At 40.4% G+C, this 26,569-nt stretch overlaps 1 protein-coding gene across 1 annotated transcript in view; it reads right to left on the bottom strand.

Annotated features, from left to right (window-relative positions):
* The window catches only part of LOC124776028 (probable multidrug resistance-associated protein lethal(2)03659), a 183,192-nt gene that overhangs the window by 26,735 nt on the left and 129,888 nt on the right, over positions 1–26,569 (bottom strand). The window contains exons 19-20 of the mRNA XM_047250867.1: positions 18,210–18,380; positions 8,901–9,028 (exon numbers count right to left, since the gene is read on the bottom strand). Of these exons, the coding sequence (XP_047106823.1) occupies positions 8,901–9,028; positions 18,210–18,380 (299 nt within the window). The remainder of the gene's footprint in view (positions 1–8,900; positions 9,029–18,209; positions 18,381–26,569) is intronic.

Genomic DNA, 26,569 nt, shown 5'->3' with positions numbered 1-26,569 from the left:
GTGTTCTTACCCAAACTCCAACCGCAGGTAGGCTGCAGTGCCACCTCCTGCGATGTAAACAATGGGCACCATCCCACGTTGCACTCCATTTCGGACAACAAGTGTGGTCGAGTCTATGTTTGCGATTTACGATCAGGTGTATGTTTTCTGGTAGACACTGGGGCAGATGTCTCTTTGCTGCTGGTTCGCCTAGCAACCAATAAAGTGCAACCACACGAAACAGTACTTCGTGCAGTGAACTTGTCTACCCTACAGTGTTCGGGTTCCACTTTGTTTATAGTGAAACTTTTGCCCGAGTGCAAGCTGGAGTGGACGTTTCTAGCGTCAACAATTGAAGAACCTATTCTCGGAATTGATTTCCTCAAGCACTATCAGTTGTCACTAGATTTTGTGCAAAAAACTGTGTTTTACCCCCCCCCCCCCCCCTTAACAAAAATATTCCTTTCGCTCCGCCGAGTAACAGTTCGGCTAACACCAAACATGTGTGCTGTGCTAAGAAGTGTGTAAACCTATCCTTAGAGCTGTAATCTTGGACAAACAAGTGGCTAGTGGAGTGCGCCAAGTCTTCGAAGTTGCGGATGGAATGTATGGAAATGCTGCTGCATCTCCACGACATACACCACGAGTTGGCCTCCACACAACAACGCCTCGTGGCACTACAAGCAGACGACTCGTCGGCTACAGACAAGGTCAGTCCGTGCCAATCTGGTGTTCCCGTGGCCGCGCACGTTAACAACAATGTTGTGAACTCTGTAAACTGTGTCAGCACCCCCTTTTGTAATGATAGGGTATGCCCGAGTTCTCATGCTCCTTGCGTTCCGAATGGACAATTAACTTGCCAAGCTCGTGGCAATGAACTACGGCCGTCTGCTGTCCGGCCACGCCTACGCTCGTGCCTACAGCGCTCGTAGCGGCTCGGCCGCTACCAAGAACCAGTGTACCAGCCTCGCCCATGTTAACACGTGTGCGGCCTTTACGCAGCCTCCGAGCGGGTGGCACACCTGTACTTCCGTGCCCTCAGTGCCACAGCTTGGCCCGTCCGCCACTGCCTGCTCCGCTTCACGGACATCTGACTGTCGTGCCGCGACACATATTGCAGTGGTCACTAATGGCACAGTTCATCGGTTACGTCTAACCGATGGGCCACCCATATCGCAATGCCCAAGCCGCCTCAAGCCGGAATTTATGAAAATTGCAAGAGAACCATTGGATGATCTATTACAAAAGGGAGTAATTGAACCTTCTTCCGGTTGCTGCGCTAGTCCTATCCTGTTTGACCAAAAGAAAGACGGTACTTGGCATATGGTCGGAGACTATAGGCGTTTAAATGCCCGCACCATCATTGATAAATATCCGGTCCCACACATTGCAGACTTCAATCATGCGCTCGCAGGTGCAAACTACTTCTCTGTCTTGGACTGTAAGCACGCATTTCATCAGATCCCTATGGCTCTGGAGGATATTGAAAAGACTGCCATAACCACTTCCTTCGGGCTGTTCCAATACAAATTTATGCCGTTTGGGTTGAAAAACGCCCCCCAAACGTGGCAGTGTTTCATCAATCAAACTTTATCCCATCTAGACTTTTGTTTTGTATACATGGATGACATATTGGTTTTTGCTTCTACTTTGGAACAGAGTGAGGAGCGTGTTCAAGTCGTGACAGATATTTTAGCAGCCGTTGGTATTGAACTGAACAATAAAAAGACTCAATTGCACCAGTCATCCGTCACATTCCTAAGTTATGTTGTGTCATCGGACGGTCTGACACCACCGCAGGACAAGATCAAGCCTGTTCTCGAGATGCTACGCCCTCAGACCTACAGGGAATTATGCAGGTTCATCGGAACAGTTAATTACTACCAAAAACATTTGCCAGCCACTTCTGCGGTGCAGGCTCCTCTCACAGATGCTCTCGTTGGCCCACAAACTTCTGGCACCCGCCAGGTACCACGGACACAGACATGGACAAGGCATTTAACGAACTCAAACAGCTGTTGGCCTCTGCTGTCACTATTGCTCACCCACGTGTAGACGCCACAATATTTGTCACTACTGACGCTAGTGACAATGCTATCGGTGCAGTACTGAGTCAGACATACAACGATGTTACGACCCCCCTGCAGTTTTTCTCAAAAAAGCTAAACAACGTGCAGAAGAAATACTCAGCATTCGACAGAGAATTACTTGCAGTTTACGAGGCCATAAGACACTTCAGAACTGATGGTGAGGGACGAGATTTCTATGTGCTCACTGATCACAAGCCGTTGGTTCCTGCCATAAAAAATCCTGTGGCTGATCCGCCCCCACGATGCTTTCGTCACATCGATTACATCTTGCAATTTACAAATGACATTCGCTACATCCGAGGAGCGGACAATGTGGTCGCTGATTTTCTCTCGCGTGTTGGTGCTGTCACAACCTTAATTGACTTAACAGACCTACCTCGGTTGCAATCGGCAGACCCCGATACCATGCAGTTAATTTCAGACCACAGCTCCTCTCTCCAACCGGTACGCTCTACTTTCCCTGGCATAACTGACTTAGTGTGGTGTGATGAATCGACTGGTATGTTGCGGCCATTCATTCCTAAGCCCCTTCAACACCAGGTCTTTGACAAACTACACACATTAGCTCACCCCGGTGTCAAAGCCTCCACCCGTCTGGTAGCTGAACGGTTTGTCTGGAGAGACATGCGCCGTGACTGTCAGTCTTGGGCAAGGGCATGCATGTTGTGTCAACAGAACAAAGTTTCCAGGCACACTTCTCCACCCCTTGGCTGTTTTGCCCAACCGCCAGGCCGGTTTCACCATGTTCATGTTGACCTTGTAGGCCCTTTGTCCCCCTCCGAGGGTTTCCATTAATTGTTGACAGCTATTGACAGGATGACTTGGTGGGCTGAGGCTGTGCCTATTCCGAACATTACCCCTGAGACAGTAAGTCGAGCATTCTTAGATTCGTGGATCTCTAGATTTGTCTCACCTGTTTACCTCATCACTATGGACAGAGGCACTGCCCTTCATGCTTCTTGGCCTTCATGCGACTTTCAAGGAAGATCTCAAGGGTTCCGTAGCCGAGTTTGTGTATGGCCAACCTCTGGTTTTGCTTGGAGAATTAGTCACTCCGACCCCACTTCCACGGCCCTCTGAACTCCCTTCACTTCTCGAGCGGGTGTGCTTGCACTGCAGCAAAATTCAGCCGCCACCTCCGGCTGCTCATACACCTCCGCGCGTGTACGTACCGCGCACGCTAGACTCTTGTGAGTACATGTTTCCCAGAGACGACTCAGTCAAAGCCCCGCTTCAATCGCCCTACACAGGTCCTTACAAGGTCGTCAAACGCTCTGAGAATAACATGGATCTCCTCATAAAAGCCTCTGTAACCACCGTCTCACTCAACCGAGTGAAACCAGCTTTCATTGAGCCTCAGGTGAACCTCCCTGATTCTGCCCCTATTTCTCCCACTCCTGCTTCGAGCGGCCATCCATCTTCCCACACCATGCATTCGGGTATTGATTCTCCACAGTGTGCTTCTCTGCCGAGCACTGCTCCATCTCCGCGTTCATCTAATTCGAGTGGCCAATCTTTTCGGGGCTTCACTCCTCGCAGCTCTCGCAGTCGAACTGCCAACCACTCGGATTCTACCATTGTGTTACCATCTTCGTGTGACAGCTCTTTGTCACACCGTTCAACCCACGCTGGCTCCTCGTTGCCTTCGGTCACGGTCCCCCGTCTGTCAGCTGATCGCCCGAGGTTGTCTCCTGCGCAGTCTAGTGCACCTGCCACCCCCCTCTTAGCAGATGCTTCCCCCTGCCATGGCTTTCCCACACCTCCCTGCCTCCCTGCCATTGCTCGTACAGGTGCCACCCAAGAATTCACAACACATGTACACCCTGATGACATACATAAATTATGTGTTGTCGTAGATGGCGATATGGTGTGTGTGGTACTCGCGTGTGACAATGTCAGTGGCTCAATGTGTCATCTTTACAGTGAGTAGCAATCTATGCTTTTCCTTATATTATTGATAATCCAATGTTGAGTTTCCATTGTTTAATATTTCATGTCACTTACAAAAATCTAGAAAAGAAGGGGTACTACATGCTGTATAAGAGATGAAAATGACAGGAAACTGCAGTTGTGAAAGGAGTGAGACACAATTGTAACCTCTCCTCTGTGTTAATCATCTTGTACATTGAGCTATCAGTAAAGAAAACCAGAGAGAAATTTGCAAAGGGAATTAAAATTCAGGTGGGATAAAAACTTGGAAGTTCATCAGTGACATTGCAGTTTTCTCAGAGGTGGCAAAGGACTTGGAAGCTTGTGTCTGTGTATGTGCGGATGGATATGTGTGTGTGTGCGCGAGTGTATACCTGTCCTTTTTTCCCCCTAAGGTAAGTCTTTCCGCTCCCGGGATTGGAATGACTCCTTACCCTCTCCCTTAAAACCCACATCCTTTCGTCTTTCCCTCTCCTTCCCTCTTTCCTGATGAAGCAACCGCTGGTTGCGAAAGCTTGAATTTTGTGTGTATGTTTGTGTGTCTATCGACCTGCCAGCACTTTCGTTTGGTAAGTCACATCATCTTTATTTTTAGATATATTTTTCCCACGTGGAATGTTTCCCTCTGTTATATTCAAATAACTCATTAGTTGGATTTGGGAAAACATGTTCCTATAAAACTTGTTGACAGTGAAGTGAAACAAACTTCCAACCATGTTTCAAGCAAAAGCAGACCCAAAAAATTACCAAAGAGAAATGGAGATTTTTTATGGATTATTCCAAGGAATTCCAACCACCACCTAACAGAGATTCCAGGGCTGGAAAAACAATTAAATGTTATCCATTGCCCCATAAAACTGTACTCCTCCCCTCCTGTGACAAACACTGTATCTTATTTCTGCACTTAAATGTCAGGTCTCTGAAAAATAAAGCTGATGAGCTTGGTATACTATTAAAAAGTAACGAAAGAATGATTTTATGTGTAAATGAACATTGGTTAAAGGAAGAAGATATAAAACTGTATGTACCATCAGGTTTCAAATTACATCTGCATATATACTCCGCTAGCCACCAAGCGGTGTGTGGCAGAGGGCTCAATTCGTGCCTAAGTCATATTTCCCCCCCTCTGTTCCACTCGCGGATCGTGCGAGGGAAAAACAACTGTCTGAAAGCCTCAGTACGAGCTCTTATTTCCCTTATCTTTGAATGATGATCATTACGCAATTTGAAAGTCAGTGGTAATAATATATGCTCTACATCCTTGGTGAAGATTGGATTTCAGAGTGTAGTGAGCTGCCCCTTCTGTTTAGCGCGTCATCTATCTGCAAGTGTGTCCCACTTCAAACTTTCTATGAGATTTGCAATGCTCTCGCGATAGCTAAATGTACCAGTCACGAATCTTGCTGCTCTTCTTTGGACCTTCTCAATCTGTTGAATCAGACCCAACAGGTAAGGGTCCCATACAGATCAAAAATACTCTAAGACTGGATGAACTAACGTATTGTAAGCTATTTCCTTTGTTGAAGGACTGCATTGCTTCAGGATTCTACCAATAAACCTCAATCTAGAGTTCGCCTTACCCGTTACTTGTGTAATCTGACCATTCAATTTAAGATCATTTCGAATAGTCACACCCAGATACTTGATGAATGTTACCGCTTCCAAAGACTGATCATTTATTTTGTACTCATACATTAATGGGGATTTTGGCCTTGTTATATGCAGTAGGTTACACTTACTAATATTGAGAGATAACTGCCAGTCATTACACCACACATTAATTTTCTGCAAATTCTCATTGATTTGTTCACAACTTTCATGTGATACTACTTTCCTATAGACTACAGCTACATACTACTGCAGACCCTGTGAATCTTGTGGGGGTTCATCCATATAAGTTAGCAATGATCTAGACTTAAAATTTTCTGTTCTTGAGGTTAGTGACTTATGTATTAAAGATGTTTTTGAAGCAGCTGCTTTGATTATACCTAGTATACGGCTCATAACTGTATCTTTATATCACACTCCTGAAAGTAATGTAGAACAATTTATAGAATGTTTAGAAAAACTTGCAATCAGTATACAGAAGTATACTAAATACAAAATATTAATTTTTGGGGATCTAAACATAGACATTAGGAAAATGACAGCCAGAAATGTTAATTTAGTAAATATGTTAACATCCTATTATCTCTTTTGTGCTAATGAAAGTCCTACAAGGCATTTCTCCAGTCTTGACAGTCTCATAACAAATGTATACAAATGTGATTTTCAGCAAGGCTTATTTAATGTCGATTACCTGTCGGACCATGGAGGTATATGGGTGAGACTAATTACTGTAAAACCAAAAGAAGACCAGGAACAAACTCAGTGTGTGAGACTATTTACAGATAGAAATATTAGCAAATATAGAGAGGAACTTAAGTCTATAGATTGGAATTCTGTCATACTGTCCTCCAGAAATGCTGATGAAGCCTTCAGCACATTCCTCAAAACCATTTCTGAAATCTTCCATACATGCTGTGCACTGGTTAAAAAACAAAAAAACAAAATAGTCAGGAAACCTAGCCACTCAACTTTACAGAAGTGATTTTCACCTCAATTACAAAGACTGGACTATTGGTAATTACTTGCCATGATAAGGTCAAAAAGGGAGCAGTAGATAAAGAAACTTACAAAAACCTGAAAAGAAAATACGGATCTGAATTTAAAATAGCCAAGTGTAAGGCAAATGGTGATTTCATTAAAAAATCACACAATAAATGTAAGGCTGCATGGAAAGTAATAAAAGCAGAGCTAGGTATGGGTATGAACTATAAAGACAACACAAAGCTACTAACATCACTGATGATGATTTCCATCACTGTTTTGTCAACTCTTCCAAACTTAGCACCTCATCTCAGGGCAACCAGAATTCCAGTTTTGCACATACACTATTGCTCACCGCACATCTGGCAGAAGCTTTCAACAAAACATTACAAATATAGTGTCAGCTTGTAAATGGAGAGAAGTACAAGTAATTGATATAATTAAAGCAACCTCTATATTAGGATACTCCAGATCTGAAGATGTTTATGGCCTGTCAAACTTTGTAATTAAAAAAATTGTAGATATCCTCTTTGCATACTGATAAACTGGATGCTCTCTAGTGGACACTTTCCAGAATGTCTCAAAAAGACAGTTGTCATACCATTTTACAAAAATGGTGACAAGTCCTATATCAATAATTATAGACCAATTTCACTTGTGCCTATTCTCTCACAAATAATAGAATATTGCATAATGCAGCAAATATGCCTACACCTATCAGCCAATAATATATTAAATGATTCTCAGTATGGATTTAGAACAAACTTATCAACAGTCAAAGCAGTTGAAAACCTTATCTCTTTTGTACTAAGCTCATTCAAGTCAGAATTATCTGCTGAAGCCATTTTCATTGACCTGAGTAAGGCTTTTGACTCAGTTAACCACAAATTATTATTAGATAAACTGTGTTGCTATGGAATCAAACACTTGGAACTCTCACTAATTGAACCATACCTCATCAATAGAAATCAAATTGTAAAGCATAATGGCCAAAAGTCACAGACTCTAAGTATAAAACGAGCTGTTCCTCAGGGCTCAGTGCTCAGCCCTTTACTATTTATATTATTTGTGAATGACTTTCCGAGTAACTTACCCTGTAAATCTATCCTCTGTGCTGATGACATGACATTAGCTAATTCAGGAAAGTATATAAACCAACTGAAGGAGGAAAGTGAAGAATATCTCAAAATGTCTAATATCTGGTTTAAAGCTAATGAGTTAAGTATGAACCATGAAAAGACTGTCAAACAGTAACACTGAGTTATCATCTGTTAAACTACTAGGAATACACATTGACTCGAAATTAACGTGGGACATACATACAGATTATGTATGCCGAAAGTTATCATGAGTTATCTACCTATTAGCCAAACTACACACTTGTGTTACACAAGACTTATTACTTCATTCATACTACACCTTCTTTCACTGCCATCTGCAATATGGCATTATTTTATGGGGTAACTTCCCAGCAGCCAAAAAAATTTTCACTTTGGCAGAAAAAAGCAATTAGACGTCTTTATGGAATCACTGACAACAAGACCTCATGTACACCATATTTTAAAGACTTAAAAATTCTCACAGTCCCACCTCTTTACATGTATTGTTGCCTATTAAACATAAAAGAAAACTTAAACCACTACACCATAAGGAAATCTGTTCATCAACACAATACTCGACAAACAAATATGATTGATATACCCACAACCAGGCTTAAGAATACCCAATCTATCTATGAATACATAAGCATAAAATTATTCAACACTTTACCCGTACAGGCTCAATTGGTTTCACTGGATATTTTCAAAACTAAAACCAGTGTTGATGAAGGAAAATACCTTTTATAGTATAGAAGAATTTAAGAGTAGTTGTAAAGATGACCTAATTTATTGATAAATTAAGGCTTACTGTCATGTATAGATATGGGTGTAGAGGCAGTTATAAGCTAATAGGGTACAACACTGCTATATTTTTACCATGTAATATTTTGTTATGTAAAACATAATGTACAAACAGCTGTAATTCTTCTGACGAGATCGATTGCACATGTTAATGCTGAAAGATGGATAAAAATAAATAAATAAAAGTAACAGTCTCAGTTTGTTGGACCACAATGCCATCGTCTTTAGGAAAATATCAGCCTTATATGACTACTGAAATGTAGAATGGTGTATGCAATATTACCAGTTGTTACACTGAGTGGTGACACTCTTTAAATGTAGATTAATAAATATTGGCCACTCAGTGTTCTTAACTATTCTTCCAAATAGCTGAATACTGTTACAGTGATTTTCTCATGAGACTTCAACTTACCTTGTGTCCAGGTTCTATACTGAAGTCTAGACCTCTGAGAACTGGTGGATCTGTTGGTATATACTGAAGAGATAGTTTCTCAAATCTAATCGCACCTTGTTTTGGCCATCCTGGAGGTGGTTTCGTTCCTGAAAACATATTAGCAAATGATAACCTTGCAGTTTATTTTGAAATTTTAATATCATCCAGTAGCACGATCCTTGGTAGCCAGTACTTAATGAAGTAGAATTTTTCAGGAAATGAGTGATCTTCTACTGCAAATTGGTTAACAATGCCATCACATACCATAATAGTTCCAAAAGCTAACCAGATATTTGTTCATAACACTGAAATATAGACACTAATTCTTCATATTACAAAATAATTAAATTTCTAATAAAAGGCATTCCACATGAACTGAAGGTTCTTAAAAGTGTGGAGCCAAAAGAATGAATAGTAGAAACAATATCAGGATTTTCATATGTTTTAAAACTTTGGAAAAATGTGCTTCATGATTTATACAAAAGATATGATCCGGTTTCCTATCATTAGAAGTATTGCAACTGTGTTCTATTATCAGTGAACAACTGAGTATTAATACTGCTGCAAGGTACTGCAGGGCATAAGTTCAAACCTGACCACCAACAATTATTGGTTATTTAGTATTCTGAAAGATTCTCAAAATTTACTGTTTTTATAATGTTTGCATATTATGAAATGTTTGATGTTTGTACCAACAGCAGCACTCTGTGTCCAAGAGTTCAGTCCGTTATGTATGTTGATGTCTGTAATAAACGTGCTTTCACCCTGCTTCTGGATTGGGATTTGTTTGTAATTATGACATGACATTGTTTGATGGAGACACCAGGTACTTCAAAACATCTACGTAGCTATGGCTTCAATCAGGCAAAGTAAAAGCCACTGCCTACATAGACAGGAACCGAATACAAGCAGCACACTGTTCCCAAGTTCTGTATATTTAAAACACCAATAGATTCCAAACCACCTGTAAGTCAGCTGTGAGACACTAGACAGGACATGACAAAATGGCTGAAAGTATTTGACCACGCTGCCAAATATGAGACGTAGGATGACATGATGTGTTTGGCAAATGTGTACTTTTAGTTGTATGGCATAGCCCAGTAGTAGTTCAAGAATAACAAAGAGAAGATCAATAGCTGCAGAAAATTCCATGCCAAACTGAAGAAAACTTTTGGTAAAAATCAGCAGCAAGTCTGCTTAGTGGAAGAACAACTGAAAATCAGGGCCCGATGACATGAAGAAATGACACAGTCTTACATGCAGAATTTTTGGCCTTATGCCACATTGTGAATCCAAATGTAACAGAATAATGGAAGCCACTAAAATCTAACACTTGATGAAAAGAGTCACTGATGACATGCAGCAACCTCTTCTGGTACAGGATGTTACATTAACAGAGAAATGCATCAAGTGGTGCCAGTGCATTGAGGGCATGGAACAGAAGAGAGAGAGAGAGAGAGAGAGAGAGAGTACATTTATGTATGTGTGTTGAGTGAAATAGCTATGACCAACTGGTGAATGTGGTCCCTATGGCTGTTATGGAAGACTACCAAGACCCATCTCTCTCATATGATAGGTTGTAAGAGAAGAGATTTTATGGCAGGCAGGACTGTCAAACCAAGAAAGCGAGAGATAACTGCAATGAATATTGACCCTGTTGTTAACATGTAATAGATAATTTTGATAAAGAGGTCTGTCAAACTTTAGCATGAATATTTGCCTTAAGTAAAAGTCAGGAAGATTGGACTTGGTCAACTCGGACTTATACAGCAGTCAACAACCCAACATCTGATCAATGCATGTACAACCAACTCCTCTGCAAAGTATAATGCCCCACAGAAGAACAGACATCTGGAGAACAGATTACATCATGCCTTGTATGATTCTACAGTGAATGCTCTGAGCACACTGTATTTGGTTTGATGCGGCCCACCACAAATTTCTCTCCAGTGCCAACCTTTCATCGCAGAGTAGCACTTGCAACAAATGTCCTCAATTACTTGCCGGATGTATTCCAATCTCCGTCTTCTTCTGCAGAGTTCACCCTCTACAACTCCTTCTAGCACCATGGAAGTTATTCCCTGATCTCTTAACATGCATCTTATCATCCTGTCCCTTCTTCTTGTCAGTGTTTTCCATATATTCCTTTCCTCACCACATCTGTGGAGAATCTTCTCATGGCTTACCTAAACAGTCCATCTAATTTTCAACATTCTTCTGTAGCAGCACTTCTCAAATGCTTCAATTCTCATCTGCTCCAGTTATGCCATATTTCACTACCATACAATGCTGTGCTCCAAACATACATTCTTAGAAATTTCTTGCTCAAATTATGACCTACATGTGATGCCCAGTAAGAGTGCCCTCTTTGCCAGTGCCATCCTGCTTTCTGTGTCCTCCTTGCTCCATCCATTGCAGGTTATTTTGCTGCCTCGGTAGCAGAATTCCTTGATTTCATCTACTTAGTGAGCCTCAAATTTGATGTTAAGTTTCATGCTGTTCTCATTTCTCCTAGTTCTCATTACTTTTGTGTTTCTTCAATTTACTCCAAAACCATATTCCATATTCATTAGACTGTTAATTCCAGTCAACTGATCCTGTAATCGTTCTTCACTTCCATTCAGGAAAGCAATGTCATCAGTGAATCTTATCACTGATATCCTTTCACTTTGAATTTTGATCCAACTCTTGTACTTTTATTTTATTTCTGTTGTAGCTTCTTCAACGTATAAATTGAACAGCATTTCATTTTGGTCTTCCAGTCTTACTGATACCTCATGGTTCTTGTACATATTATATATTTCCCATCTTTAAGTAGGTTAACTCTATTTTACTCAGAATTTTGAATACTTTGCACCATTCCACATTGTCAAATGCTTTTTCTGGGTTGACAGATTCTATGAAAGTGTCCTGAGTTTTCTTCTGTCTTGCTTCCAATATCAACCACAACATCAGAACTGCCTCTCTGGTGCCTTTACCTTTTCTAAAGCCAAACTGATTATATTATCATCTAAGAGATCCTCGGATTTATTTTCTGTTCTGCTGTATATTATTCTTATCAGCAGCTTGGATGCATGAGTTATCAGGCTGATTTTGTGATAATTCTCACACTTGTCACCTCTTGCTATCTTTGGAATTGGGTGGATGATGTATTTCTAAAAGTCTGATGATGTATCACCACTCTCATACATTCTACACACCAACATTAACACTTGTTTTGTTGCCACTTCTCCCAATGAATTTCGAAATTCCCACTGAATGTTATCTATCCCTTCCACCTTATTTGATCTTAAGTTTTTCAGAGCTCAAAGAGGTCTTTAGTATACTCTTTCCACCTATCCGCTCTCTCTTCTGCATTTAGCAGAGGAATTACCATTGAACTCTTAATGCTACTGCCCTTTCTTTTAATATCCACTTCTTTGTGCATTCATTCTTCCTCACTAGTCTCTTAAATTTCAGCCTACTCTTCATCAGTACTAAATTGTGATCTGAGTCTATGTCTGATCCTGGCTATGCCTTACAATTCAATATCTGATTTTGGAATCTCTGGCTGACCATGATATAACCTAACGAATATTGGTGTATCACCCGGTCTTTTCCAAGTATACCTCCTCCTCTTGTGATTCTCAATCAGAGTATTCACCATTACTTCCTGAAATTTACTGCAGAACTCAACTAGTCTTTCTCCTGTCTCATTCCTAGTGCCAAGTCCATATTCTCCCATAGCCCTTTCTTCCTCTCCTTCCATTACAACTGCATTCCAATCCTATGACTATTAGATTTTCATCTCCCTTTACGCACTGAATCAGCTGTTCAATATGCTCATATAATTTCTCTATCTGTTCATCTTCTGTCTGTGATATTGGCGTGTATACTTGTGCTGTTGTTGTGGGTGTTGGTTTGCTGTCTATTCTGGGGAGAACAACACTATCACTGAGCTGTTCACAGTAACTCACTCCTGCCCTACCTTCCTATTCACAACAAATCCTACTCCCATTATACCATTTCCTGCTGCTGTTGACACTGCCCAATACTCACCTGACCATCAACCCATGTCTTCCCATTTCTCTTCACTGGCTCCCATTGCATCTAGATTGAGCCTTAGCATTTCCCTTTCCCAAATTTTCTAGCTTCCCTACCATATTCGAACTTGTGACATTCCATGCCCCCACTTGTAGAGTATTAACCTTTCATTGGTTGTTCAGTCTTTCATGGTCTTCACCCCTTGGCAGTCCCCTCCTGGAGATCCAAAAGGGGATTAGTCTTGAATATTTTGCCACTGAGGAGATTATCAAGATACTTTTTCATTTACAGGCCACATATCTTGTGGATATACTTTATGTCTCTTTAATGCTGTGGTGGTTTCCACTGCCTTCTGCATCTTCATGCTGTTGATCGTTGCTGATTATTCTGCATTTTAGGGGCCATTCCCTATGTCTGAGCCATATGACATGCATATTGAAGTGTATTCTGTCTGCAGACCTCCAACTGAATCTGAAAAAGTGCCTTTTTGTAGCCTAAGAAATAAAAATCTTGGAATACCTAGTTAATTCCCATGGGGTCGGCCCTAATTCAGAAAAAATAATAGCAGTCACAGATTTTCTAACTCCTCAGCATGTTTGTGATGTGAGTAGTATTCACAGGATGTGCTGATACTACTGGAAATTCAAGAAGTATTCTGTACCAAGGCATGTCCTTTGCAAGACGTACACTGAGGTGACAAAAGCTATGTTATACCTCCAAATATTGTGTCAGATCTTCTATTACCCAGCATTGTGCAGCAACTCGACAAGGCATGGACTCACCAAGTCATTGGAAGTCCTCTGCAGAAATATTGAATCTTGCTGCCTCTATGGCCACCCATAATTGTAACACTGTTGCTGGTGCAAGATTTTGTGTGTAAACTGACCTGTTGATTATGTTCCATAAATTTTCAATGAGATTCTTGTTGGATGATGTGGGTGCCCAATTCATTCAGACAAACTGTCCAGAACATTCTTTAAACCAGTCACAAACAACTGTGGCCTGGTGACATGGCACATTGTCATCCATGAAAATTTCATCATTATTTGGGACCATGAGGTCGCGAATGGCAGCAAACGGGCTCCAAGTATCAACCATTTCCAGTCAATGATTGGTTCAGTTCGACCACCGGACCCATATAAATACAGCCGACACCATTATACAGTCACCACCAGCTTGCTCAGTGCCTTGTTGACAACTTGTATCCAAGGCTTCGTGGGTTCTGCGCCACAGTCAAATCCTACCATCAGTTCTTACCAACTGAAATCGGGACTCTTCTGACCAGGTCAAGGTTTTTCAGTTCTCTCTGCCATACACTTCATGGTGTTTTGCAGAGTATGGATGTAGGTGTAAATGTAGAGTCCAACTGATATGGTCACAAGCTCAGGATAGGCACTGCAGGTGATGATGTGCTTTTAGCAAAGGTGCTCACGTAGATTGTCTGCTGCCATGGCCCAATAATGCCAAATGTAACTACACTGTCCTAACAGATACATCTGTTGTACATACCACAATGATTTCTGTGGTTATTTCACACAATGTTGCTTGTCTGTTAGCTCCAACTACCATCCCACATTCAAAGTCTGTTAATTACCACCTGTGCAGTCATAATGAAGTTGGAAACCTTTTCACATGAATGGGCTGAGTACAAATGACAGCTTTGCTAATGCTCTGCCCTTTTATACCTTGTGTACATGACACTACCAACATCTGTGTATGTGGACATCGCCATCCCATGACTTTTCTCACCTCTGTGTACTGCACTGGCAGTAGTGATTATAGAATACATGCAGTTCAAGTACAAATTCTGGAGGTGCTGAGAAGGTGATAGCTTATGATGCCAGAGTAGATTAGATTAGATTAGAGTAGTTTTCAAGTCTTACATTAGATTAGAGTAGTTTTGAAGTCTGATGTTAACTACTCTACAACCAGGAAAGCATACCATTCATTTGTTTGACCCATCAACAAGTTCCAGCCATATTTATTTGGCAAAACATTGAATGAAATGATAGACTACCATTCTCTAGACAGCTCACAAGCTGGATATCGATGCTTCAGGAGTATATTGTCACAATGGTATACAAAAATCACCATAAATGCAAGTATGCCAATTGTCTTTCATGGAATCCTTTAGTGGACCACAACAGGATGGACAAAATCTCAGTCATCACTGCATTAAATGACACTGCTGCTAAACAGAGGGAAGATCCAGTATTGATGACAACCACAGAAGACTTGAAAAAGAAGGGAATGACAAAAGGAGAATTTCAATTAGTAAATGGAACATTGAATAAGTGAAACTGTGATCTAATGGGGCAGAAATGGTTGCTCGTCATCATAGCTCATGTACGGTCAGTCATCTTGAAGTTTCTCTGTGATGCTCTACCATCTTGCTACCTGGGATTTGTGAAGGCTCTTGAGGAGGTTCTTGAAGTCAACAAACAGGTTAATAGTCTGATATGACTGCCTCACCCACTGTGCTGTGCTGAGTGTCAAATCTCTGAAAAAGGCTAGATACCTTGTAGAAAGTATCATTTTGAAATGCAAAGCGCCTCTGTGATTATCTTTAATCATAAAAAAGATTTCTAGTTGAGACAATTATCAGAGGTAATTTCACACTGCAATGTCACCCCACAGGACGGCAACTGCATACTACCAACAGCCACTCTAATAAGACATTGTCAGATATGCTTTCAGTGTATGCTGAGGCTGAACACAGAGATTGAGGTACAATACTGCCCATCATGACATTCAGACGTAACACTGCAAAGTGAGGCACTGCCAGCTTCACACCATTATTTTTGCTCTACAGTCACAAGACTGAAATACAAAAGATACACTGCACATGTTTCAACTTAACAATACTCAGAATGACTATGTGAAACACCTAATCTTCTGGGCCAAAGAAGTACAGCTGGTGGCTCCCATACACACCCTGGACAACTAGGAGAAGGAGCAAGAGTGCCGTAACATCATGCACCAGCCACTGAGATACAGACCAGGAGCCTTGTATGGATTTTTACGCCTATGAAGAAAGTGTGACTATGAGCCATATCATAACTTTCATTGCTTGTCAGATGCCACATATTAAGCCAGGGATGATGACCCTTCATCAAGAAGACCAAAGTACAGAAATGTCATCCATATCCTCCATCAGAAACCCTGTTACAGTTCTGAGGCACAGATTGATGATGGGGGCTTCTTGTTCAAGGAAACTGAAGACCCACTCAACAAAAGCAAAGCTTGAACAGGATGCTCATCACAGTGAAGAGGATGTGACAACACAGCCAGAAAGCAAGGATCAGCCAGTGCTGCCATACAGAGAACCTTTGACAAGATATAGATCCAGGGTGGTGTAGTCGGCTCCAGTGAAAACCTGTGAAACAGCAGGCCACTGTTTCTCCACGGGAAGGAGCAGTCCTGCAGGCCATGCTGTATGCAGTGTGGTGTAATGATTAGTGTCGCCATCTGGCATGCTGTGGGTTGCCAGTTCAAAACTGACCAACAGCAATTATTTGTTATTTATTTCTGGAAGGTTCTCAAATTTACTTATGTTTGTAATGTTTGCATATTCTGCAATATTCAGTGTTTGTATAAACAGCAGTATTCTCCATCCAGGTGTTCATTTCTGTTCTGTCTGTATACAGGTGTTAGTAATAAAAGTGCTTTCATGCTAATTATTATACTTTACTGGCAACCCCACTTTTGGATATGGACTTCAGCATGGTTACTGTGTGACGATACCAAGTCTACAGTAATATGAAATAAGACAGATTGCTACTTGCCACATAGAGGACAAAGGCACATTATTTAAAACTACAATCAAAGTTAGACTAAGCTATACATAGAAAAATGCACATACACTTTCATACACACACCTGGCCCTTGGGGTTCAGAGATAACTGTGGCCATATGTGTGTGAATTGTGTGCGTGTTTTAATTTGTGTGTTTTCCTGTATCTCGAGAAGGATCTATCCGCCTGTCTGTTGCCCAATGCCTCTTCTATGTGTTGAGTGAATCTAATCATCTTAAAATTATTTTTATTTCATTCTGTATATTCAGTTGTTTGATATTAAGTCTGATGTATGGAAACTATGGTATTAAGCAAGACACAAACATGCACACACATACAAAAAACCTACAAAAATAAGTTATACGACTTCTTTTCAACTTAAATTTAAGATAATGTTGAGATTCTCAAAAATCATATCTATTTGAAAACATTTATTTAAGCAGGTACCATGAAACTTGTTCCTGAATTTTGTAATTTCAAAATTGTTTGAACTAATATTCATGTAAAGCCAGTACAGAGTCATTGACTGGGAAGAAGGATTTTGGGTTTCCAGTAAACAGTGCCAGAGACTTCAAGCTTTTCATTTCTGATAGCAGATTATTGTATATAGGAATAACTTATTGAGCATAGGATTTTAAAGGCAGAGGTTCACTTTGTTTAAAATTTATGTATGGTGTTTCAGTATCTGCCTTGTACTTGATGCCAAACAATGTAATTACATTTGATAGCATCACTTGATTTTTAATAAAATTTTTAATCACAAGATATATTCAAAAATTACTGTTATGACTGCCAGAACAAATGGCATTCATGAATGCAGATGATATCACTTTTCAAGAAAGCTTAGTGAATGTTATATGCAATATACAGACCATGAATGGACCCTTGTGAACAGCATGTGATGAAACAGCACACATAAAATATCAATCCAAAAACATCACTCTGACAGACATAATGCAAGCATTATGTTATGTTCAGTCTTGCATTCATCTGAGTTCACAGGCATAAGTCCTGTGCCGTCACTTATGGACTTTCACCTATGCTGTAGGCTAACGGGATCTCTGGTTGTCTTGTAAACATCATTTCTAAGATGTATTTGATATATCAAACCAGAGGTCATATCTTGATTCTGTTAATTACTGAAATTTGTTTTTCGGCTTATAGCTGCATGGTGCATACAACACTTGCTACTGTTTTTCAAGATGTATATACACTGAACTTGTGACTGCTTAATATTACGAGTGTGTCAGACTGCGTTCTTACATCACATCTCCCCACATCAGAATCTACAGGACAAGTCAAACAAATATTGAACATCCTTTGTTAAAGTTGGCTAATATTTTCTCAATAATAATGTAAGATACTTAAGAAAGTCGGAAATCAGAACCCAAAAAATAAATAAGAACACATACAAACAACATAATGCTATAGAAAAGGTAATTACAGAGCTGATCACTGGTTAATTTTATTACCTGGCTCTGATTCAAATGGACCCTCCATCTCAATGTTGTTGTACTGAAGAATTCTTTCTACTGCTGTCATCTGATTAACAACTTCTGTTGTCTGCCTAATTCCATACTGAAGCAGACCAGTGATCATTAATGACTGGGAGATGGCGAGACCAACAAAACCAGCTGGAATACCTGTAACAAGATCCCTTTGCTCAATACTAGGTTCATTTATAAACATTGTTCCCCATGAGGCATCATTTTTCAAAGTTTCAGAGAAAATTAGCAGCAAAACATACCAGAACTTAAACTATAGAGACTATAAAACATTCTGGAGGTGAACTACAAACAAAACTTTAAGACCATGTGTGGCTTTCTAGCATAGTGCAGATGCATTGCAAATCACCTTTTGTCCTCAGTTTAACTTCTATAAATACTGAAAAACAGGAAAAAATATTTTTACACTTTTGGGTTATCACAACTTCATATGAAAAACTTACATCCTGGACTTGACTTATGTGATATTATTTCACATGAAAAATCGATATACTTTTGATCACTGTGAAATAGATTTTATCACTCAGGAAACATGGAGTTGGGGGCTTATTTGCAGATTGTATTACATTTTTATTGTTTCTTTGGTTATCAAAGACAGGAAACAAAAGTTGGTTCTAAATGGCTGCAACAAAGGATCTTCTAGTCTAGTGGATTCTGAATGGGGCAAAATTCAGCATGGAGTTCCCCAGGGATCTCTCCTGGGACCCCTGTCCATTAGTAAAAATTGTGAATTCACAATGTTTGCTGATGATACAAGCATTGTAGTAGATGGTAAGTCTATTGCTGATTTGGAGACTGATGTTAATGATATACTCACAAAAGTTACAGCTTGGTTTTCAATTAATTCTCTTTCAGTTAATATTAAAAAAACTAATTTTATACAGTTCCACACAAAAAATAAAACTCTAGAAAATATAGTAATTGCTATCTGGGGGTTCACATTGACAGTAGGGCTCAACTGGGAACAGCGTATGTCCCTTACTCTAAAAAGGCTGTCATCAGCAACTTTTGCTCTAAGAATCATTACTCATTTTGGGGACATCAACATTTTAAAATCAGCTTACTTTGGATACTTTCACTCATTAATGAGTTATGGAATAATCTTCTGGGGTAATTCACCAGCCTCAAAAAAAAAAAAAAATCTTAACTGCTCAGAAGAGAGCAGTCAGAATCATGTGTGGGGTTCCTCCACGACCCTCATGCAGAAAACTTTTCACACAGTTAGGTATACTGACCACAACATGTCAGTACATATACTCTCTGATGAATGAAGTTAATAAAGACTATGCTCAGTATGAAACAAATTGTTCATACCATAACTACAATACTAGAGGTAAAGATGATCTGTATGTCAAGCTAAAAAATTTGTCACTTGTACAGAAGGGAGTAAAGTATGCTGCTATAAGGACTTTTAAGGCATTGCCTAATTATATTCAATGTACAAGACCAAATGAAATGCTGTTCAAAGGTACATTAAAAAAATACCTGCTTGGCCATCCAGTGTACTCCTATGTTATAATTGCTCTACTAGTTAAATGTCAGCTTGTAAATGAGAAAAAGTGATACTTGTTAATATCTATATCATTGTATTATATTACTAATCTGTAGCATTAATTGTGTACAATTGTATTGATACGCTCCACATCCAGGCGAATCACTCGCATGTACAGATCCATGGAATATGCACACCAAATAAAAAAATAAAAAATAAAACAACAAACAAAGATAAGATTGGTTTGATACAGTCCTCCATTTCTGCTGCTTTTCAATTAGCCTTTAGATGTAATTATAACTGGTACATTCTACATTATCAACAATCATATCTTATGGCTAGGGAGGGAAGGGCAAATGAGTGGGATAATGAGCAAATGGGGACCATTGAGAAGCTCTATCAATAGTCACATAGCTTTTACGTGCAGTGGCATAACTGTGTCATTAACGATGACAAAACTGAGCAAGAGATGGCCAGGATGGGATTAGTGGAGGTTTATGCCTGGGAGATTGCAGGATCTGGGGATGTGTTAGTGGTAGGAAAAATTCTACTTTCGTAACTGGGGAAAAGGAAAGTGCTAGAGGACTGGATTCAAATGTCATTATTATTAAGGAAGCTGTTGAATAGTACTGTGGTGACAAAACTGTTCAGCAAAGAAGCAGTCAAGCTTGTGTTACCCACAATTTGGCAGTGGCTATTCATGTAGATGGGTAGGTGGTAAACTATCGTTTCTACACAGAATACTGCACAATAGTTGCAGCACAGCTGGTAAATGACGTGCTTGCTGTCAGAAAGGGTCCTACCCATGACAGGGGCAGGAAATGTCTGAAACAGAATTGCAATGAGAGGTGGTAAGTGGCGAATGCGACAGCTCTCGCACACAGGTTGTGCATACTGGGAAGGCCCATGGGATGTGACATTAGGAGCAGGCATGGCAAAGGAACAGACCACAGTATTGCACAGGTTGGCAAAATACACAAGTTTGTGGAATGAATGCTTGACTTTCAGTGTGATGTGTTTCATTCAGTACATGGTGGACTGCTTTTGAAGGCCCTGCAAAGCATGTGAATGAGTAATTGGGTAATGTGACAGTACTGATCAGTGGCAGCTTACTAGTGGCATAGAGTTAACTGAGGATAAAGTAAGAAATGGAGTTGGAAATGTATTGTGGATTAGAGGGGGCGGGGGCAGTGTTGTCTATGCACTGAGAGCCTTGACAGGGTTGTCACCATATTACACGACATGATCTAAGACTGACTCATTTCTAATGACTCGTTTCTGATTTTTGAAAATGTTCTCTTTGTGAGAGGAGTTTCCTCAAAAGATGATTCCATAACTCATTAGTGAATTGAAGTAGGCTATCATGCGTACTGCAAATTAGCTAAGGCATTTAATTAAGTCTAGAGTGTGAGTTTTCCAATTTGTGAAGGATATTCATAAGTTTTAATCACCACCTTAAAAAGTAAAGGTAATTAAACTTTTGTTTGTTCATTTTTTGCATGTAGACATCTGCAGTCCTACTACACAGGGAAAGCCCAAGTATGCTTCAGCTGTGTCGGGCCAGACCAGACAAGTGATGAAGTCATTGTACTGGACTGGCACAGCTGCAACATTTTCACTGCTGCCACAAACAAATTACTGCACAACACTCCAGTTTATTAATGGGCTGTACCATATTGCTTGGCTCCTATAGTGGCATACAACAGTACTGTAATGTGGGGACTGTGTACCAGAGCTGGAGACATGTACCTATACACAAACAAAACAGTTATGTAATTATATTTTTTTGAAATTCCAACTAAAACTTTATGATAACTTCTTGTAGCTAATGTTCCCTTGTACTACAAATGAAGCATCTACAAGTGCCTAGACTCATAGGAGGAACCATTTTATGTAAAATGGGTGCCAACTGTCAAAACATGTAGGTAGGTAGTTATGTGGTATGACGAGGAAAGATTTTGCTAAGATATCATCAAAGATGTGAGATCAACAGACAGAAAGGTAGCTTATTAATCAGAAGAAAAGGTATCTGAGAGTAGGTACTGAAGTTTTAGAGGGAAAGCCAGTTGGTGTCTGTGCCAGGGATCTATATAATTAAGCAGACATCAATGAACCTGTACCAAACAAGTTGGTTAATCGGTAGAGGAGATAGAGAGGATTACTGTCTGTCATTCATAAACTAGTTGACATAGTGAGTTCTGTGGCTGAACCCACGTTAGTTCTGAAGCTATATTTGTCGATTCAACATTCAAAGAAAATAAATGAGAAAAAGACCCAGAATATGCACTTCAGTCTATGAAAGACTGTAAAAATAGAAAAACAAAATGCAAAATTTTAGGTGTACTTGACAAAAAACTAAAGTGGAACTCTCATGTTGGACACATAGTGGTTAGGCTCTCAAGAGTTATGTATCTGATCAACAGACTGATGTGCTCTGTGACATTTGAATATGTAAGGACTGTGTAGTTTGCCTTTTTTCTATGTGTTTTAAGGTATGGGTTAATACTCTGAAGAAACAGGAAAATATAAGTGAAATTCTTGTGATCTAGAAGAAAGCAATCAGAGTAATGGGAAAGGTAGGTAATAGGACACATTGTAAACCGCTGTTCATTAAATATAGAATATTAACAGTTATTAGCCTATACATTCTTGATAGTGTTAACTATATACTTGCTGAACTACCAACTAGGAGTAAGGAATCAAAGGAATGACTACACACAAGAATCTGTACTTCCCTGCTCTTGCCACAAAACACTTAGCAAAAACAAACAATAGTCATACGTACATACAACAAACTGTCTAAACATGCTTCAAGCATGCAAAACAAAGTATTTAAGGAAAAGTTAAAAAACTTCTTGTTAATTAACTCATTCTACTCATTAGAAGAATTTTTAGAAATGCCCAATATCAGCTGAAATATGTAAAAATCTATTTTACAAAATTAATAGGTTAAGTGAACTGACAAAGTTTATTGCATGTAATAATGCTGAATGACTAATACAGAATCTGAATCTGAACTGAGTAGGAATGTGGCTGGCCACATGTGTTAAAAGGAGATTGTAGATTTTGTGAAAAAAAAAAAAAAGAAAAAAAAAAGTGTACTGGAAATGAGTGTTGCTTAACAGCAAGATCACAGGGATGGGAAGTGTGTATAAGAATATAATATCCACAATGAAAGCAAGGGGTATGTTCTTTTAAGACTGTTACAACAGTCTATAAGGGAGTGTTCATTAGGAGTACCTGTGGCGACAGTCGACCACCAGTAACTTCATCAGCGAAGTGCAGAGTAAATGGTCTTTGGAGACTGGAGCTTCTTTGGAGTTCCGTCTATGACTTGACTGAGTGATACGCATGTCATGAATTTCTGCATTGTTTTTCTTGTGCTTTCTGTAATTATACGAACATTCATAAAAATGTCTTATCGTAATAAGTTGGAGTTTTCTGTGCGTGGTCCGTTGCTATAGCCAAAAAACCCACATACCCATGGAATTGAATTTGTGTAGCTATGAGAGTAAGTGAAAGGAGATACATGGGGAAGTTTTAGGTGTGCGTATGAAGAAGAAACCTGATTTTCAGTGGATTCACTGTTTGGAGGAAAGTCTGGAAGTCACACTGGGCTTCTGGCACTGAATCATATATATGAAGTTCACTGCAGGAGGTGTCAGAGGGCTGACAGAGACTCAGGGCCACATAGTTGCTGAACTCATGATTACTTTGGTGGTCAACGGAAAGAATTATTAGGTCAGGATCAGTTTTTATGTGCTCTATCACTGTTCATTGCCCAGTTGTGATTTTGGAATCAGTGGGAAGACATCTGAGACAGGAAACTTCAGAGTTCCCACAAAGTTGTCAGTGGGTGGGTTGGGGTTGGGTTGTTTTCAGAAGGAGACCAGACAGCGAGGTCATCGGTCTCATCGGATTAGGGAAGGATGGGGAAGGAAATCGGCCGTGCCCTTTCAAAGGAAGCATGCCGGCATTTGCCTGGAGTGATTTAGGGAAATTACGGAAAACCTAAATCAGGATGGCCGGACGCAGGATTGAACCGTCGTCCTCCCGAATGTGAGTCCAGTGTCTAACCACTGTGCAACCCCGCTCGGTCAGTGGGTGGGAAAGTGAGGGAGGGAATGATCACCATTGAAGAGAAGATGGCACATTATAAGATCTACATCTACTCTGCGAGGGTGGTTTGGAAAGTTCTCGGAATGAAATAGAAAAAAAGTACTTACATCACTGAAACGTTTTTTATTTTTCAATGTAGTCTCCTTGTAGATTAATGCACTTGGTCCAGCGATGTTCCAGTGCCTTGATACCATCTCAAAAATGAGTTTCCTCCAGGCCTGCAAAATAGCTGTCAACTCCGGCTATCAGTTCTTTGTTTGAAGTGAATCTTCGTCCAGCAAGAAAAATTTCCAGTTTTGGGAAGGCCTTCTTTCACGTATCTTTTATTGCAATTTGTCCAGGAGGTTAGTGTAATATTCTCCAGTAATAGTTTGCCCAGTGGAGAAATAATCTATAAACAACATCCCCTCTGTATCGCGTAACACTGATGCCATGACCTTTCCTGCCGAAGGAATTGTCTTCACTTTCTTTGGTGGTGGAGAATCAGCATTTTTTCACTGCTTTGACTGTTGTTTTGTCTCTGGGGTATAGTGGTGCACCCAAGTTCCATCTGTTCATTTCTCCTAAAATGGGCCAGACATTGTTCCGATAGGGCCCTTCTTATACATTTTTGATGCAGCGTCACATATTTTTTTCATTTCTAATTCTTCAGTTAAAATGTGATACACCCTTTCAGATGACATCTGGCAAGCATGAGAAATTTCACACACTTTCAGTCGGCAATCCTCCATGACCATTTTGTGCACTTTTGCAATGATTTCTGGAGTAGTGACACATCTTGACCAACCACTGTGCGGATCATCATCTAAGGTCTCCCAACGAAATTTAAATTCATTTGTCCACTTGGATACAGCTGAATTTGAAGGAGCAAAGTCCCTAGTGTACTCTGGAAATTGGCCTGAATGTCCTTTGCTTTCATACCTTTCTTTACGAATCTTGTGGTGATCCTGAGAACTTTTCAAACCACATTCATACATACATACTTACTTCACAAGCTACCATACACTACAGTTCTCTCCTTTTCTGCTCCGTCCCCCCTCCCCATTCCCTATCTAACCTCCCAACTCCACCTAGCTGCACTACCCTCTCTCCACCTCGTCCCCGCAATCTTGTCCACCACACTACAGAACTGTTTGTGATCGTGTTTCCAAGTTACTGCTATATTGGTGAACAGTGACCAAGAGAACCATGGAAATGGAAACACCGCAGCGCATCACAGCGAGACTGCCACACCAGAAGAACAAAGTGAGTGACTGTTACTAAACATTTTCATGCAAACATCAGTCCAGCTTCCAAAGTGAGACCGCCTCTTACTAAGTTTTCTCTTCTTCCACAGGATGACCACAGCATTTACGAAAAGACTATCAGTATGACCTTATTGTAAAGTTGTTTTTGAAATGCCATTTAGCATGAAGATGAGGTTTAACCCTCGAAACACGTCACTAAATAAATTAGTAATACAATAGTTGACAAAGTTTGTGACTGGTAGCGGTAATTTAAAAACAACCTTTACATATTAACTTAAATATTTTTATTGAATATAACAGAGGGAAACATTCCACGTGGGAAAAACATATCTAAAAACAAATATGGTGTGACTTACCAAACGAAAACGCTGGCATGTCGATAGACACTCAAACAAACACACACACCTTAGGGGAAAAAAAGGACAGGCGAGTGTATACCTGTCCTTTTTTCCCCCTAAGGTAAGTCTTTCCGCTCCTGGGATTGGAATGACTCCTTACCCTCTCCCTTAAAACCCACATCCTTTCGTCTTTCCCTCTCCTTCCCTCTTTCCTCATGAAGCAACCGTGGGTTGCGAAAGCTTGAATTTTGTGTGTGTGTTTGTGTTTGTTTGAGTGTCTATCGACATGCCAGCACTTTCGTTTGGTAAGTCGCATCATCTTTGTTTTTACATATATAAATATCTTTATTAATATAACAATATGAAAAGGATAGTTGCTACTCACTATACAGAGGAGATGCTGAATTGCAGACAGGCACAACAAAAAGACTGTCAGAAGGTGAGCTTTCACCCAACAAGGCCTTCATCAAAAATAGGCAACATACACACACTCATGAAAATGCAACTCACACATATGTGGCCATAGTCTTTGGCAGCCCAAGCCAGACTGTGAGCAGCAACGAGTGGTGGGCGAGGCAACAAGGTGATGAATGTAAGGGAGAGGCCGGGCTGGGGACAAGGTGGAGAGAAGGTAGTGCAGTTAGGTGGAGTTGGGAGGTTAGATGGAGGGTGGGGAGGTGGGGGGGGGGGGGGGGGGGGAGCAGAAAAGGAGAGAAGTGAAAAAACTGACCCTGTGTTGATGGCGTAGAGGGCTGTGTTGTGTCTGAATGGGAACATGGAAGGGGATAGGTGAGTAATGACAATGACTAATGAAAGTTGAGGCCAGGAGGGTTACAGGAACATAGGATATATTACAGGGAGAGTTCCCACCTGTGCAGTTCGGAAAAGCTGGTGTTAGTGGGAAAGATCCAGATAGCACAGGCTGTGAAGCAGTCACTGAAATGAAGGAGGTCATGTTGGGTGGTGCGCTCAGCAACAGGGTGGTCCAGCTGCTTCTTGGCCACAGTTTGTTGGTTGCCAGTCATGTGGACAGACAGGTTGCTGGTTGTCATGTCCACATAGAATGCAGCACAGTGGTTGCAGCATAGCTTGTAGGCTGTATAACTGGTTTCACAAGTAGCACTGCCTTTG

This window comes from Schistocerca piceifrons, chromosome 2, assembly GCF_021461385.2.
Source record: "Schistocerca piceifrons isolate TAMUIC-IGC-003096 chromosome 2, iqSchPice1.1, whole genome shotgun sequence".
Lineage (NCBI taxonomy): Eukaryota > Metazoa > Arthropoda > Insecta > Orthoptera > Acrididae > Schistocerca > Schistocerca piceifrons.
The sequence above is the reverse complement of the archived record's forward strand: the minus strand, read 5'-3'. Positions and strand labels throughout refer to the sequence as shown.